The 16,213-nt window shown below is 43.9% G+C and overlaps 1 protein-coding gene across 1 annotated transcript; it reads right to left on the reverse strand.

Moving 5' to 3' along the window:
• Positions 1-6,215: 6,215 nt before the first annotated feature.
• Positions 6,216-15,189, reverse strand: NKX6-3 (NK6 homeobox 3). Its single transcript, XM_083184868.1, has 3 exons — positions 11,561-15,189; positions 9,662-9,831; positions 6,216-7,158 (listed from the first exon to the last, which is right to left on the reverse strand). Exons 1-3 carry the CDS (start codon positions 11,928-11,930, stop codon positions 6,928-6,930), a joined length of 771 nt encoding a protein of 256 aa, XP_083040994.1. The 5' UTR covers positions 11,931-15,189; the 3' UTR covers positions 6,216-6,927.
• Positions 15,190-16,213: the final 1,024 nt, after the last annotated feature.

Here is a 16,213-nt window from a genome sequence, read left to right on the forward strand (position 1 = left end):
AATATGCCATTTTTTACACTGCAGCCCTGGGTCTGTCCCAGAATTTGGAACACAAGTTCCAAACCAGAGTAGACCTGAAACAAGCCCTTTCACCCTGCGGCGCTGGCTAGGGTTATTCCTGAGTCTGCGCCATTCACACTGCTCAGGGGTGCAGCACCAGCGCTTGGAGAGGATCATTTCCTTGCGCTGGGAAAATGGTTCTCCCGATGCTGTGAACAGATCCTGAATTGAATGACCCGGGTTATCCTAGCTTTAACTACAGCTCACCCGGGGCTTGCTGGGTAAAACCCTGCAAGCCGCGAGGGCTGGTCACCCAGCTGACTGGTCCTTGGTGGACCCTTTTCCACTGACCAAAATCCCATCTTGATGCGCGTTGAATGTTATTGTGCAGTTGATCATTAGTGAATAAGGGCCAGATGTATCAAGCTTCAAAAGTGATAAAATGGAGAGTGATAAACAGCCAGCCAATCAGCTCCTGCCTGACATTTTTCAAACACTGTCTGTGACATGGCAGGCAGGAGCTTATTGGCTGTCTGTTTATCACTCTCTATTTTATCACTTTTGAAGCTTGATACATCTGGCCCTAAGAGGACAGAGTCTAGGGACACAGCCATACAACCTGGTGCTCTCCCTGTACATGAGTCACTGACTCTATCAATCTCCAGGCCTTTGAGTATGGGGACATATGAAATTATAGTGAGGGATGCTGGTTGGTCTAACGCTTTATGGAGCATGAGACCATTGGGTCGATTCAGTCCTGCTCGTAGCTGGTCTGAATTCTCACCCTCTGGTGATGGTTGGGGTCTGCGCATACGTATTGTCGGCAATGCACATGTGCAGGCTCCGGCTGCGAGTGCCTTTGCCTAATTTTTCTTCACCAAGGTGCTCACAGCTAGCCAAAGGTTCATAGGCGTGGCCACAAAAATGGTGGGTGCGCCCATTGGAATGCAGGTGTTCCCCTGCCTGCTTGAGGTGGGTGGATGGCATAAACGCCCACCCCGATTTAGTGTCGGTTACAAGCAGCCGCCAAGTGACTCCTGGGTCATGCGGTGGCAGTGAGAGGCGGGCAGAGGAGGAGAAATCATTTGATGATAACTGATCATCGAATGTTTTCTCCTCCTGTGCAGGCGCTTGTGAATGGATGTATACCCGTACACCTCTGCTCGCAGCCCTGAAGAGGGATATGTTATCATGTCTAAAGCAATGGGGATGATTCAGAGGGATGTACACAATGGCTTGAGCAGTGTATGTGCGGAATATGCTAATACACGAGCTGCTGTCTATTGTACAGGGGTGCCCACTGCCTGTGCCTCACGTCCACTGCCGGTGCCTCATGTCTACTGCTCATCTACAGGAAAGGAAACTTCAGACCTCTGAGCAAGTCAGTAGTATCTCAGAGTGTCTCCCCTAAGACACCTGGCCCTCTTCTGCTGCCAATGAACACCACATAGATATGCCCAGAAAGCTGTCCCAACACACCTTGGTGACCTTATCTAATAAATAAATGTTGGATCACTCCAAAAGTTACGTTTAGGTCGGTACTTATGTATTATCTGGGCTCCCATGTTAAATGCACCCCATATTTTCATACCCCTACTATCCAACTACGCATGGAGTTGATTTTATATAGCGTGGCGAGCGCAGCGAGCCACCGTGCCCGAAGTTTGGCGAGCGCATGTGATCTCATAAGAAAAACGGGAGCCCAGATATTACATAAGTACCTTTAGGTCAACTGTGTTGGACACAACTGGATCTAGAATGCTTTCCAAGAAGGACTGAAAGCTTGGACTGAGATCTGGAAGGCACGGCTGGGAGGTCATAAGCAAACTGGCTTCTATTGACTGCTGGCACCTTCTATGCTGGCAGGATGCCTGGGAACACATTGAAAGAAGACAGAAAATATTTACTGCACATAAATGTGTAATATGCCCTTCTTCCATGTACCTAAACCCCAGCTCAGTAGAATGAGATTAAATAAAAAAAACGGATGGAACCTGGAACCTGGAACCTGCAATGTAATGTTCTCTAACACCTTCCGGAAACTCATACACCAAGCATGAAACACTGTAGGTTGTTATTTTAAATGGTATGTTCAAAATTTAAGAAACCCATTGTCCACAACACACGGAATACACATGACAACTATAGCAGCAATCTAACCTGCGGTATACAGTAGAACTTCCCGGAAGCCACCTTTGTATCTGGGACACATGAAATATTTGCTTAGAAATGTAAAAAAAAACAATGTTTCACTAAATGGACAATTGCGTGTCAGCTGGGGACAAGGCGCACGCTTACAGTTTTAGTAATGGACTGTGAATTGAAAACTTCTACATCAGGTCACTGGTGTCTTAAGAATAAAAAATACTCATTATAGCGAAAGGTCAACATGAAAATAAATTCTAGCCTCAAACATAAACTCTGTAAATATTGACACATTGGGCCTGATGTAGGTGCGGTTGTAGACAGCAGCTAAGCTAACATATGGTAATGCAGCAGGAGGCGTCTGGTATAAGTAGATGTCTCCTGCATGCATGTATGATCCTATGCTGCTCCAAGGATGCAGCACTGGATCACCTGTGACACCATTGGCCGGCTTAGTGAACCTGAGGTTATGTAGACCAGTGCCGCAGCTCAGTCATTGAAGTCTGGAAATGTCCATTGGAATACAGAGACCCTGGCGTTGACAATGCAAAACCATCACACCTCCTCTCCGCCCCCTAAATGGCTACAGGCATTGATGATGCTGCTGCTAAGACAGCTGAGCCTGAGTGATGAGGAGGGACCTTGCTGCAAATCCCCCATTTACATCCCTGTGGGGGTGTGGTCTATGAATAGATGGCGAGCACATTACACAGCAATTATACCGTTCACACGGAGGAATGGCCAATGATGCCATTGCCATTGATGGTTGTCACTGATGGCAACAGTGAAAATGACTATCGATGGTAGCATACTATGTGATGTACTGTATGACCATCGCTTGATTTAACTATTGATGGCTATCCCTTTTATATGACTGACTGGCCCATGGTCATATCAGAACCTGGGGGCTGAGCTTTACAGTGTCGGGGGACAGCGCTATGCTCCGTGTCTCGGCCCCTTGGCTAAGAAAAAATAACTATTCGGTTATGCTTTGACATCGATGGAGGGAAACCATCTGGTTCTCTCCCATCAATGGCAAACTAAATTTGAATCATCGATGGTTGTTGAATCGATGGCCATCCCTAGTCAAACGCATTCACAGTGACCGTGCTCCCACTGCAGTATGGGACAGTCCCAAAAATAATGGTACTATCCCGCTGAAAGTAGAACATTTGGGAGGTGTAGTGTTTGCGTTGTGCTGCTGCATAGCCTCTTGCCAGAGATCCTTCATTCTCAGTTACTCCATTAGCAGCATTAATATTGAATCTTATCGGAGGTTCTATTTGTTTTGCTTATTTGTTACACCAGATTGTGTTTCATTTATCCTTTAGAATGACACTAAACATTGATAAACTATTACTACTCAAGGTGAAGTCCTTTCCGTATCTAAGTAACGATAAGCATACCTGACTTTATGGGAAAAGGCGGCTTCTACATATGGTTTGGTTCTAAAGGATTATCTGGAGGTTATACTGTAAGTGTGATTCATAACACTATCCAAATCAACAGCCCTAACCCAGAACCTATCTCAAGACTAGCCCAAGGCTAAAGGTGGCCATACCTCTACAGATTGACTGTCAGATTGGGCTGGTTGGAACAAAAACCTGGTAGTATCTGAATGACAGTTTTTGGCAGTTTTCCAGCATTTCAAAGCAAAAGGTCAACTGTCATTTGCTCTCATCCATTACCAGGATTTTGTTCCAAACAGCCCAATCTGACAATCGATCTGTAGATGTATGGCCAGCTTAACTCTAACATCTCACCCAAATGTCTTATGACTCTGATCCTAGCCCTTCTATCTCAGGGCCTGTCCCAACTTCTAACCCTTGACCTATTGTAGTGAAAAACACTCATCTAAAGCTGGCCATACATCTACAGATCGATTGTCAGAGGCTAACTAAATATTGTGACAGGAAAAAAATAAAATAAACCTGTGTAATAAACATAAGTGCTCATCACCTTCCTCTATTTGATGCAACGTGTATGTATGATATAACTATTCTGTTAGACCCATAGAGCCGTCAGACTGTCGGGCAGATCTCCTCTCATTCTCTGCCATGCTCTGGCATTGATGGCACGGCATCTGGCTATGTGCCTTGTTGCAGACGGGCTGCCGCTGCTGTGTCAGACCTGCTGGTGAAGAGCCCCCACAGCTAATTTACTCATTTTGTTATGTAACACTAGTAGCCAAACACACACACACACACACGTGTATAAATATATACTTGTATTTAATGAATAATGATGTCATCATTTACAATTGTCTCCATCATCACATGACACAATGAAGTCAGAATTTTGCAATGGTAAAACACCGGAATATGATGAATATTTTATTTTGCTCCATCTCTGCCCATGACAGCTACAGAACCTCCCTGGTGCCTTCCTGCTGTGTATGTAGCTCTGCCACCATCAGATTATAGACACGATATGGGGTAAACTTACATAGCAACCACATCAGATTCTATCAATTTCCAGGATGCAATAGAGCATGCATGGATGAACTGTGACCCTTCAGCTGTTGCAAAACTACACATCCCAGCATGCCTCGCCATCGTTTTAGCATTCCCTAATAGCAAAACTGTGGCAAGGCATGATGGGACTTTTAGTTTCATCACAGCTTGAGGGCCATAGTTTGGCCATGCCTGCAATAGAAGAAATGAAGCTAGAACAGAGTTGCCGACTTTAATATTCTCCTCTCCGGGAGAAGCCTGAAGAGGAGAGTTTCAGCAGCGGCTCGGGGGCGGGGCTTGAGCGTGACGCCACTAAGCCCCACCCCCATGAGGTTAAACATGTGACTTTGCGGATCTCCGTGAGGAGGGGGGGGGGGGGGGGGCAAAAATGGCGCAATTTTGCCATTTTAGCTCCACCACCCCCTCCTCTGAGACCCGCGGATTGCGGCATTTGAATGCCGCGATCTGGGGCGCAGCGGGGGTCCCCACTGAATCCGGGAGGGTTGCCCACCCTTCCGGGGGGCTGGGAGGGGGACACGATTTTCGGGAGACTCCCGGCCATTCCGGGAGGGTAGGCAACCCTGAGCTAGAATCTAATCCCCACTTTTCATTTTTAGAAGCTTTAGAAAATGTGCTATACCTATATCTGTAGGTCATATTGTACCAACAGACTAGTATTGCCCACCATAGGAGAACCTATGCTGTATAGGAATTGTTATTGGGATAGTGATTTGTCTTTTGTATATAATATTTCATTAACCGTAGTTAATGTCTGAACAGGTTGAAATATGTCAAAGCTGCGGTTGTGGCTTTCATGTAAAACAATGTGATATAAGTGTACGATCATGTAAAGGTCATTGCCTGTTGTCAGCGTGTTAAATGGCAGAATTTACACCTCTCTTTATCAGTCTCGGTGTCATTAAGATAAATAACCTCTCCCTGTTTCTTCATTCTCCTTCCACACCCTTGCATGCCCCAAACAGGTGTGTCTCACGGTCACCCCATTACCTCTTCCATCCACAGGTGTAATGGTCCCTGGCGCAGGATATGTACTTACCTTGTAAACCCCTACACAAATATCATTATACATGGCAGCTGCCTCTGAATTGTGGCTTTACAGCAGGAATGGGGAACCTTCGGCCCTCCAACGGTTGTTGAACTGCACATCCCAGCATGCCCTGCTACAGTTTTGCTATTTGGCCATGCTAAATATGTTGCAGGGCATGCTGGGATGTGTAGTTCAACACCAGCTGGAGGGCTGAAGGTTCCCCATCCCTGCTTTATAGATTCTAAAGTGAAAGATCCATCAGATTGCTTCTGCAAGTGGTACGACTCATAGCGACAGTGCATCGCATCAGACCTGCTGTCAATCATAGCATGAGGGGGGATCGGGGGTGACTTCTACAAGAGGAGAGGCGCCCTAGTGTATGTCCTACTTAACCTTGCACTTTAGAATCTATAAAGCAGGGATGGGGAACCTTCAGCCCTCCAGCTGGTGTTGAACTACACATCCCATCATGCCCTGCAACATATTTAGCATGGCAAAATAGCAAAACTGTAGCAGGGCATGCTGGGATGTGTAGTTCAACAACCGCTGGAGGGCTGAAGGTTCCCCATTCCTGCTGTAAAGCTTAAAGTGGACATCCAGCCACAATTCAGAGGCAGCTGCCATGTATAATGATATTTGTGTCATTTCTCGGATATTGCTGGTCAATCAATCAGTGTAAATAGCATAGGTTATGTAAGCCAATGATACAGTCATAGGAATATTGTATACTTAGAATAAGATGTCCAGTCTGTTAGATATTAATGTAATTCTGTATCAAGATTCACTGCCTGCAATGCAGATAGTATGGGTAACTGAGATATTGGGGTTCAGTGCAGGGTTCGGGTAATATAATGAAAACTTCAAAAGCTGCAGCCTGTGGAGTCTGAGGGTTCTCCCTAAGTCAATGACTGGCACAGAGGCAGCATAATAATGTACCAGCTCGCTGCATGAAAGTGCTCAACGCAGATGTTAGGGGAAAGGGACCCAGCAGTAAGAATGTGGCGTGTTCCATTGTCTGATGCACACTTCTGGCTTACTCGACTCCATCACTGTCACATGTGTACTGTGTCACCTATAGCATACAGGAGTCCATGTGTCTGCCTTACATGAAGCACAACATTTCCCCATCAGAGGTGGCAGAATACTGTGTACTCCGCAGCATGCTTGTCCATTATTTGGCAGTATGTTTTGTAGCTGATGTTTGGTTTTGTGATGTCTTTTAATAGTCTAAAGTTCTTTTCCGTCCCATCAAAGCTTCTGGATTTGTTGTGTCATTCCGTGTCACAGGTTGTGAGGTGCCAGGCTAAGCACAGAGAACGCTGCCCGGTGTTTCCTCAGTAACAGCCGAATCTTCTCATCATCGGAATCTGGATCCAATGGTTTGCTGTATTCATCATCCTCATTCTCAGAGGGTGTTAGGTCCCCAGGGGCCCGAGAGCCAAGGGAGGGTGGTCCGGAGGGTTCTACAGTGGTCTTTTTACGCCACTTTGTGCGTCGGTTCTGAAACCAGACCTGGGGGGATAGCAATATACATTATATTTGTTTACATTTGTTAATATAGTCATATTATATTTATATTTACCTTGCTAATGTCTATCTAGATAATTGTATCATATCTATATTTCTCATAAAGTCTTATCTATATATCTATATCTAATCCATCTGTCGTCTGTCTTATTATGCTTATCTATCGGTCTATCTAATATATCCTATCTATCTATCTATCTAATATATCTATCTATCTATCTATCTAATATATCTATCTATCTATCTATCTAATATATCCTATCTATCTATCTATCTATCTATCTATCTATCTATCTCTTATCTTTCTGATGATTTCCTATCTACAGAATATAATATCTGTGACATAAATATATCTATCACTGTCCTATCAGTGTTAATTTAATTGACAAAGGTTTTTTCTGTGACTAAAATGTGACGATAAAGAAAATTGGAATTTTTTAACAATAAAAATAATGTCTAAATATTCGTCATGTTGTCATGACTAAAATTGAATAGACGAAAATGCTGAATCATTTTTTGAGTGAGTGATTTGTTGGATTCTTTAATTAATAATCCTGTATTTTATACCGTTTTATCCATCCTCTCTGGCCCTAGATTTACTAACTTGCGCTGCAGCTGCACAACAGAATCACTCAGTCAGCCTCTGTAGCTGGCTCATTAGTTACCTTTAGCTGAATATTTATATATTATAATATGCATCCTTACAGCTTCAGTTTATTTAGTAGACTAGTACTGTACTACTTACTTGTATTAGGTAGGTTGTATTTTTCTTTAATTATTTAATTGAAAACATTTAATTAAAATAAAATAATTTCCTTGAATTGATATTTATGGAAAATAAATGACTGACTGTGAAGGAAATCACATTTGTGTTGCACTTGTTTTTTGATTAACAAACACATAGTAGGTATTCAAAATAAATGATAGAGAAATGATCTTCATCAAATCTATTACAGTATTAATAAACTGCAAAGCTATGACTAAATCAGTGACTAAAATTAGACGAAAATGTAGTCAAGATCCACTGACTAAAACTTATGATGGCATATATCTATCTATCTATCTATCTATCTATCTTTCTATCTATCTATCTATCTAATGATGGCATATCTATCTATCTAATGATGGCATATCTATCTATCTATCTATCTATCTATCTATCAATGGCATATCTATCTATCTATCTATCGATGGCATATCTATCTATCTATCTATCTATCTATCATAAGGCATAATCAGATACAAATAGATAAAAAGATATGGCATAATCGGATATCTATATATCTATCTATCTATCTATCTATCTCCATGTCTTATATCTATCTCATTTTCCATCTGTCCCCACCTTTGTACCCCCTGGCTGCCTATTTGCATAATTTATACCCCTAACATTTTCACAGCAAAACTTTTTTAATAGATATAATTGCCACTAGAGCAAATGATCACGCAGCACTATATATAAAAGCTATATGTGTACAATAATGTGCACTACTATAAACACGATTTACAAATAGACTACATTATAAATATGTTACTCGCTCGCTTAAGATAAATGGAAAATTGACAATAAAATGACATTCCACGTATACGTTATTTATGTTACAGCTGTATTATTACTATCCATTACAGGGATATACATTTTATATGTTTTACTCTAATTATTATTATTACTATATGTTGAATGAAACAGAAGCTGCTGAAGCATATTTTACTTAAGATAGGCAGAGTTCTGACATTAGGGTTTGGTGTCCAGTTATCCGAATCTCTTTTTTTGCCGTTCCCACTAGAGCCCAAATCTTCGGATCACTGTATCTTCTTACATGTTATCAGGTTCCTACCTTGGGCCAAATGTAATAGGGTGAGTTTCAGAAAGTGAGAGATTTTGGGAGAGTTTTCCCATGTTTTTTTTAAAGCAGCAATCAATTACACTGCAAAATCAGGTTGATTGTGCCTTGTAATTGATTGCTGCTTTAAAAAACATGGGAAAACTCTTCCAAAATCTCTCACTTTCTGAAACTCTCACCCTATTACATTTGGCCCCATAAGTCATGTGGCTAGGTACACCTAAGACACTGCATTCCCTGTGTGTCTAGTGATCTCTCAGATGTACTCCCACCAATACAGAATATTTTACTTGTACTTCAGGTTGAGATCCGCTGTTCTATTTATTTCATATATATTTAAATGTTTCTCCTATATACCTGTCTGTCATACTTCCTGTGTGTCTTATATCTTAAAAAAACTATTGTACTATTATAAAGTAGATTACATCTGAGAATCACCAACTTTAAAGTTATTTCTAACATTCACAGTGCATGTTTTCTAAGATTTTTCATAACCATCTGGCCACTAGGTGGCTCTGTTCTGTTTTAGGAATATGCCTGGCAGTAAAAACAACACATCAGCTCCCATTTATTTTTAATAATCATTGGAAAGAAATGCCTTCTGTATGTGGAATATTTTCCATGGAATAGAATACAGAACTCACCTTCACCTGGGACTCACTCATGCCCAGACTGAAAGCCAATCTCGCCCTTTCTGGGCCTGCCAGGTACTTTGTCTGTTCAAAGGTCTTCTCCAGGGCAAATATCTGATGACCTGTGAAAGTGGGTCTGGTGTGCTTCTTCCTGGTGGAAACTTCTACGCTCCCTGTGGGGCCTGGAGAACAATAAGGAACGTAGAAAATAGTATATGATGGTTTTTAATGGTAATGCAAACCTACTACCCCTACATGATAGAATGTAGAATAAATGCCAGCATTAAAAATCGGTTGATATAAGGAACAGAATAAAAGATGTGTAAGAAAAACTTTATTGTACTGAACATAAACATGTTGCTCCCGACTTTACAGCATAAAGATAATGTCCAAACTTTATCTGTGGTGACTGCAGATAAACACAAACTTGTCCCGTGTTTGTAAAGCTCATTGTACAATAATGCCGTTTTTTTCCCTTTTTAAAACGTTTAAGGGTGCACTGTGAATGCACCACAGGCAATTTACCGTTTTAAGTTAACTGGCATTTCGAACCGTGTAAAAAGCAGAGTCCTACACGGTTCCTTGCCGTTTTTTGTGCAATGTGAATGTGTGCAGTATGTCTGAAACGGTATTTCAGGCAAACAACACAAGCACAAGCACTGATAGCCGCCGCCCCCCCCCCCCCCCCCCGGACAACATATATCCCAGCACTTGCCCGATCATGGCTGGAACTTCCTGCAACATACTGTATATCCCAGCACTTGCCCGACCATGGCTGGAACTTGCTGCAACATACTGTACTGTATATCCCAGCACTTGCTCGGCCAAGGCTGGAACTTGCTGCAACATACTGTATATCCCAGCACTTGCCCCCCCCCCCCCCCCCCCCCCCCGTTAAAAGACCTCCCCGGGAGCTGGCAGGGGGTCCGTGCGGCGCGGAGGTACCTGTTAAGGGAGAGCCTGGAGGTCCCTGCGCCTGCGGCGCTGAGTATGATGCTGCCGGGGTCCCTGCAGTGAAGTGGAAATAACGCGCTATCTCCGCTGGAGATAGCGCGTTATTTCCACTTCACTGCAGGGACCCCGGCAGCATCATACTCAGCGCCGCAGGCGCAGGGACCTCCAGGCTCTCCCTTAACAGGTACCTCCGCGCCGCACGGACGAGCACCGGGGATGGCGCTGATCAGTGCATTACACTCTGCCTTGAAACGTGTTCAGATTGAAACGTTTCAACTGCAATGTGTAATGACACTGAACCTGCTTTTAAAACGTTTAATCTGGCCACTATTAAGGCTCTGACCCGTTTTAATTACCGGTTTAAAATACCGGTTTTTAAAACGGGTCTGCGATGTGAAAGTGGTATTAGAATTTGATTTTAGCAAAACGATGGTCCTGCTTTCATAACATTAGGAAGGGAATTTGCAAAATATCTCTCCATAACTGCAAGTGACATTTAATCCAACCCTCTTTGGTTGCTGCAGCATATGATATTCTATGTCCAGTTTGATGAACTTTACATGTAGAAATTTCAAATTAAAAGTATTAAGGCAGCATTACGATCAATCGGATTGACAATAATTTCTATACTGTAAACTTTTTCAAGTGTCATTCACATTACGCTGCAAAAATAATTAGTGCCGGCTGTACTGCATCTGCGCTGAGAGGAACCTCTGTTACACACATTCATTTATCTTTCCCTCATAACTGATAGGGACTATTTTTTAAGTGCACCCAACATTTGCTGTATATCTACTATTTTATAATGGTTGTTACCTACTGCATTACACTCCCACAGAAAGGAAAATAATCTAATTATATCTTTATTTCCCCTTTAGATTCCTTAAATGTTTAATCTCTGTGCCTGGTTTGTTACCTTCCCATCTTGTCTCTTTAGGTTTTCCATATGTTACTTACCATTACCAAGTGTCCTGTTGCCTGCTCTCCAGTCCTGCCCGATATCCATCCAGTCACCCTGGTTCTGATTGCTGTATGGGCTTCCACTTTTGGCAACAATGCCGCCTTGTTCTGCAAAACAGCCCCCGGTAGCTGAAGCTCTTCCATATCCTGGCATAGTAGGGTATGCTGGCAACATGCCACCATGTGGAGAGGGTAGCGGTCTCCCAAGAATGTCTGAGATGCCGTGCGGTGTCCCTGATGGAAGTTGGTATCCCAATACGGAGCTGCTCAGCTTGTGAAAGGTGGTGTGGGCAGGGAACTGGCAACCAGAGGCTTTAATGTTGGAGTAAGGGGGCAGCATAAAGGCCCCAGGATGGTGAGTCTCCATATCCTAGATTTCCTTAGATCACCTGCTCTCCCAATATGGCACCAGCAAAAAAGCTGCTGAAATTTTCACAAAGGGTCAGACCCATGGAAAGGTGCTGGGACTCACACCTCAATCTGGGACGTTCTGGTGGCTGACCGTCAGGTGGGTAAAACAGGATAGGGTGCCAGGGAGTCTGCTGCAACACCCAGAACAACTAGTCTCCAGGCTGACTTTTCTGTTGACCCTAAACTCTCACTTTCTCCTTATACCTCCCCACCCGTCACTTCTATCTATTTTTCTTTCTGTGTAGATTTTCTATTCACTTTGTCTGCGCTCCTAGTTTATCTTTTCTCTGCCCCACTCTTCATTTCTTTCTTCTCTCTGGTTTGCTGTCTCACCTTGTTCTCTCTCCCTGCCCCACTGTATGTACGTTCCTAACTATTTCTCACTCAGTCAATGTCTCTCTCAAACTCTCATTTCTCATCTCCCACACTCCTTCGGTGTCTCTCTAGTCCACTCTCTCTTTTTCTTGCCCCCTCTATCTTGTTCTCTCCCTCTATTGAGTTCCACTCCATCTCATTTCTTCTGCAATCATCTTTTCCTTTGTTCACTTTCCTTTCGTCTATTTCTCTACTTCTATTCCCCCGAGCTTGCTCTCCTTCGCTGCTGGTTTTCTCAGATTTTATTATATAAGTCCCCTCTAATACAATTTGCCTTTAGAATCCCCTTTTCTAGTCTCAGTGCTTCAGCGCCTCTACTTTCTTTCCCTGCCTTATAACCAACATTACTCACACCTTTCCCTTAATAGCCTCCTCTGTAATCTTAATAAGTTTCTGCCGTCTTATAACCCTGCTCTCCAATTGATAAGGATACCATGCAGGTGAGCCTACACTTCACATTGACTCACCTCCCCCCTTATCCCTATCACTCAGTTATTGGCCGAGGCGATGGGTGATGGCCAATTATTGGCTGTTCCCCACAGCCTTCACACCCTGCCGGATATTCCTAGATAAATTGAACTTTAAGATAGGGAATTAATGAGTTTGATTTTTCCACAGAGATGTTTGTCCACAAACTGACGCTGCCTATCCCCTCCACAGACAATGGGATTTATGGCAAGCTGAAAGATTGCAGCACTTGGTCTCTTATCGCCAATTTTGTGTTTTTATTATTTTAACTGTTTAAAGTTATATTTTTGTAAAAAACACTCTATGGGGGCCTGTTTTCACTTGCTGATTATAAAGCTCATATTTCAAGGAATTATATTCTAAAATTATCTTAACAACTAATAATCATATCTCAGCCAATTAAGATATGACAATTGGTGATAAGATGTAGTATATTGCATAAAAGAGAAGAAAAATAAATCTAGGAATGATGTGAGGTGCAAGTTTTGGGCCTTCTAATGTCGCTATTCATATACTGCTTGGTTCTTACAGTGCTGGGGTAAATACGACTAGTCCAGTATTTGGCTTGTGAGGGAGAATTGTCTCCAAGGTCATTGTAGAAATAGATTTTTTTTTTACAGGAAGCTAATGAGACTAAATAGAGCAATACCAGGGAGTTATTCCCTGACTAAGTGCCCGATTCAGGCCCGCTCACTGGGCTGCGAGTTAGCAGCCAGAGCGATTATTGAGCGACCTTGCATGGGCACGGTCCACGGTGCGATCACAGCCAGTGCGCTGTTTGCACATTGATTGTCAGGTGCAGGGCATTTGGGGGACGAAACATCGGAGTTGTCTGGGAGTGCCCCAGAAAACGCAGGGGTTGCCTGGCCGTTGGGCGGGAGGGTCGCTGATGTCAGCAGCGGCCTACTCCCCATGGCCATCGCAGGCTCAGCGCTACAATCAAGGGGGGAAACCATTCTATGATGAGTGATTGCGAAGGGTTCCCCCCCCCCCTATGTAAACCGCTGCTAATGTATACGCGGTTGTGCATGTGGGTGGGATTTCGCGTCTGCGTGGCGGCGTTGACATGATCGCTGGGCTCCGAACACTCACAGCCAGGCGATCATGTCTGAATTGGGCCCTAAGGGGTCTATTTAGTAAGCTTTAAAGAGAGATAAAGTGGACAGAGATAAAGTATGAGCCAATAACTTTTAACTGCAATGTTGCAGGCTGTTTAAAAAATGACAGTTAGGAGCTGGACGGTTTATCTCTAGACAAGGCTTAGTGAATAGACCCCATGTGGCTCTTTCCTAGCCTAAAGCTAACAGAGAGATAAAGTACCAACCAGAGAGTTCCTAAATGATAATTTTTAAAACACACCCTGTAACATGACAGAACTGATTGGTGGATACTTTATCAAAGGTTTGATAAAAATTTGCCTAAAGTACTTGTGAGATGTGAAAGCAGAGAACCGTATAGCACTGCACACTGAAGAAATCCGCATGTTTACAAACTTGTGGAGTGCAACAGAGGCCACTAGAGAGCCAGGATCTTCTACGACTACAAGAGTTTTCACCGACTGCAAGCTGTTGTTGGCACAGTCCCATTCCTGATAGATGAGTACTGTGGCCGAACTGTGTATAACTTCACTGAGGACAATATTGCTACCATGCTGACCTTATTTGAGGAGGACACCAGTGTGACTATGGTCCAGCTAGAGAAGTTAGGCATCTCATCGGGATCCATCTGCTTGATACTCCATAAAATGCTTAGCCTGACTCAAGAGCAGAACATGCTGGCCAGATTTAATGGCAGTTGCTCAAACTCTGTCTAGGAGACCATCAGTGGCGATTCATCCTGGTTGGAGTTTCAACCCAAGACCAAACAACAGTAGGCCCAGTGGACCCCAGTTGGAGGTGCACCGCCACAGAAATTCCAACATGTGCACAGCATGGCCAAGCAACTAGTGGCTGTTTTTGTGGTCAAGACTGGCTGTGCAAGAGCTCGTGCTCATGGTGCCATTCTTCATCATGACAATAACCTGACCACAAGTCCAGTAGTGATGGCTAGACCGTGAATCTATTAGCTCGGTCATCTGCTGTATAATCCAGACCTGACCACCTACAACTTCTTTGTGTTCCCACAAATCAAGTGCAAGATGCGTATGATTCATTTTCAGTCAGCGGAAGATGCAGTGGAGACCTTCATCAAGCATGTAGAAGACATATAACTGCTTCAAACTGGTCTAGCTTCTTCAGCAAGTGGTGAAAATGATAAAAGTGTTTTTGCATAGAGCAGTGCTGTCCACAAAGATACCTGTACATGAACGGTACCAGGGGCGGATTGGCCCGCTGGGAAACCGGGACATTTCCCAGTGGGCCGGCCCAAAACTCATAAAATACGGGCTGGTCGCGCCCCCCCCCCCCCCCGGGCTGGCTGGGCACTTTGCCCAAATCCAAAATGGCCACAGTAGGGCTGCTGTGCCCAGCCCCTGCTCCCCCTCCGCCTGGCTGCAGAAGAAGCTCCGCCCCGGCATCTGGAGCCAGCAGAAAGCAGCAGGTGAGCCCCCACATTACATACACCCCGCCCCCCCCCCCGCATAACATCTGCCGCCACCGACAACTTCCCCCCCCCCGCACATTACATACACCACTGCCCCTGCATTCTGAATCAATTTGCTTCCGGGTCAAATAATCCTACTCTGTGGGATATGACTGCCTTCAGCAGTGCAGCCTCTGAATGGGAATCTATGGGCCTAATTCAGACTTGATCGAAGGAAAAATTTGTTCTCAAAATGTGCAAAACCATGTGCACTGCAGATATTTAGATTTGGATGAGGTATTTTGTTTCTGTGCAGAGTAAACACTGGCTGCTTTATTTTTACACTGCAAATTAGATATCAGTTTGAACACACCCCACCATCTAACTCTCTCACATGTTACATCTGCCCCACCTGCAGTGCAGCATGGTTTTGTCCATTTTGAGAACAAATTTGCACTGCAAACCGGTCTGAACCTTGCAGAATACATACATTGAAGAGATGTATTAAACCTTCAATGAGACGTTGACCAAAGCAACTAATCAACTTTGAGCCACAGAATCATTTCCTTCTACTCCTATCCCTTTAATTCTCTGAGTATGATTAAAAGAATATGTGATATACATTTGCTTTGGTTCTTAGTTGGGCCACATCTGGACAACCCTGACATACCAGTATACATATCTCCCAACTTATTGAATGGCTGTAGCGAAGGCACGGGCCCAAAATTCGGGGGCGTGGCCTGCCAGGAAGGGGGTGTGGTCTGCAAATCGTGTCATTCTATGAGGCCACGCCCTGTTATGCCGCTGTGGGGCATGGCCCAGAGGTTCTGCGAGATTCTAGCCATGCCCCCAGTCATCTTGCTGCGGGAATAGACG

This window comes from Crinia signifera, chromosome 4, assembly GCF_055691185.1.
Source record: "Crinia signifera chromosome 4, ASM5569118v1, whole genome shotgun sequence".
Taxonomy (NCBI): Eukaryota; Metazoa; Chordata; class Amphibia; order Anura; family Myobatrachidae; genus Crinia; species Crinia signifera.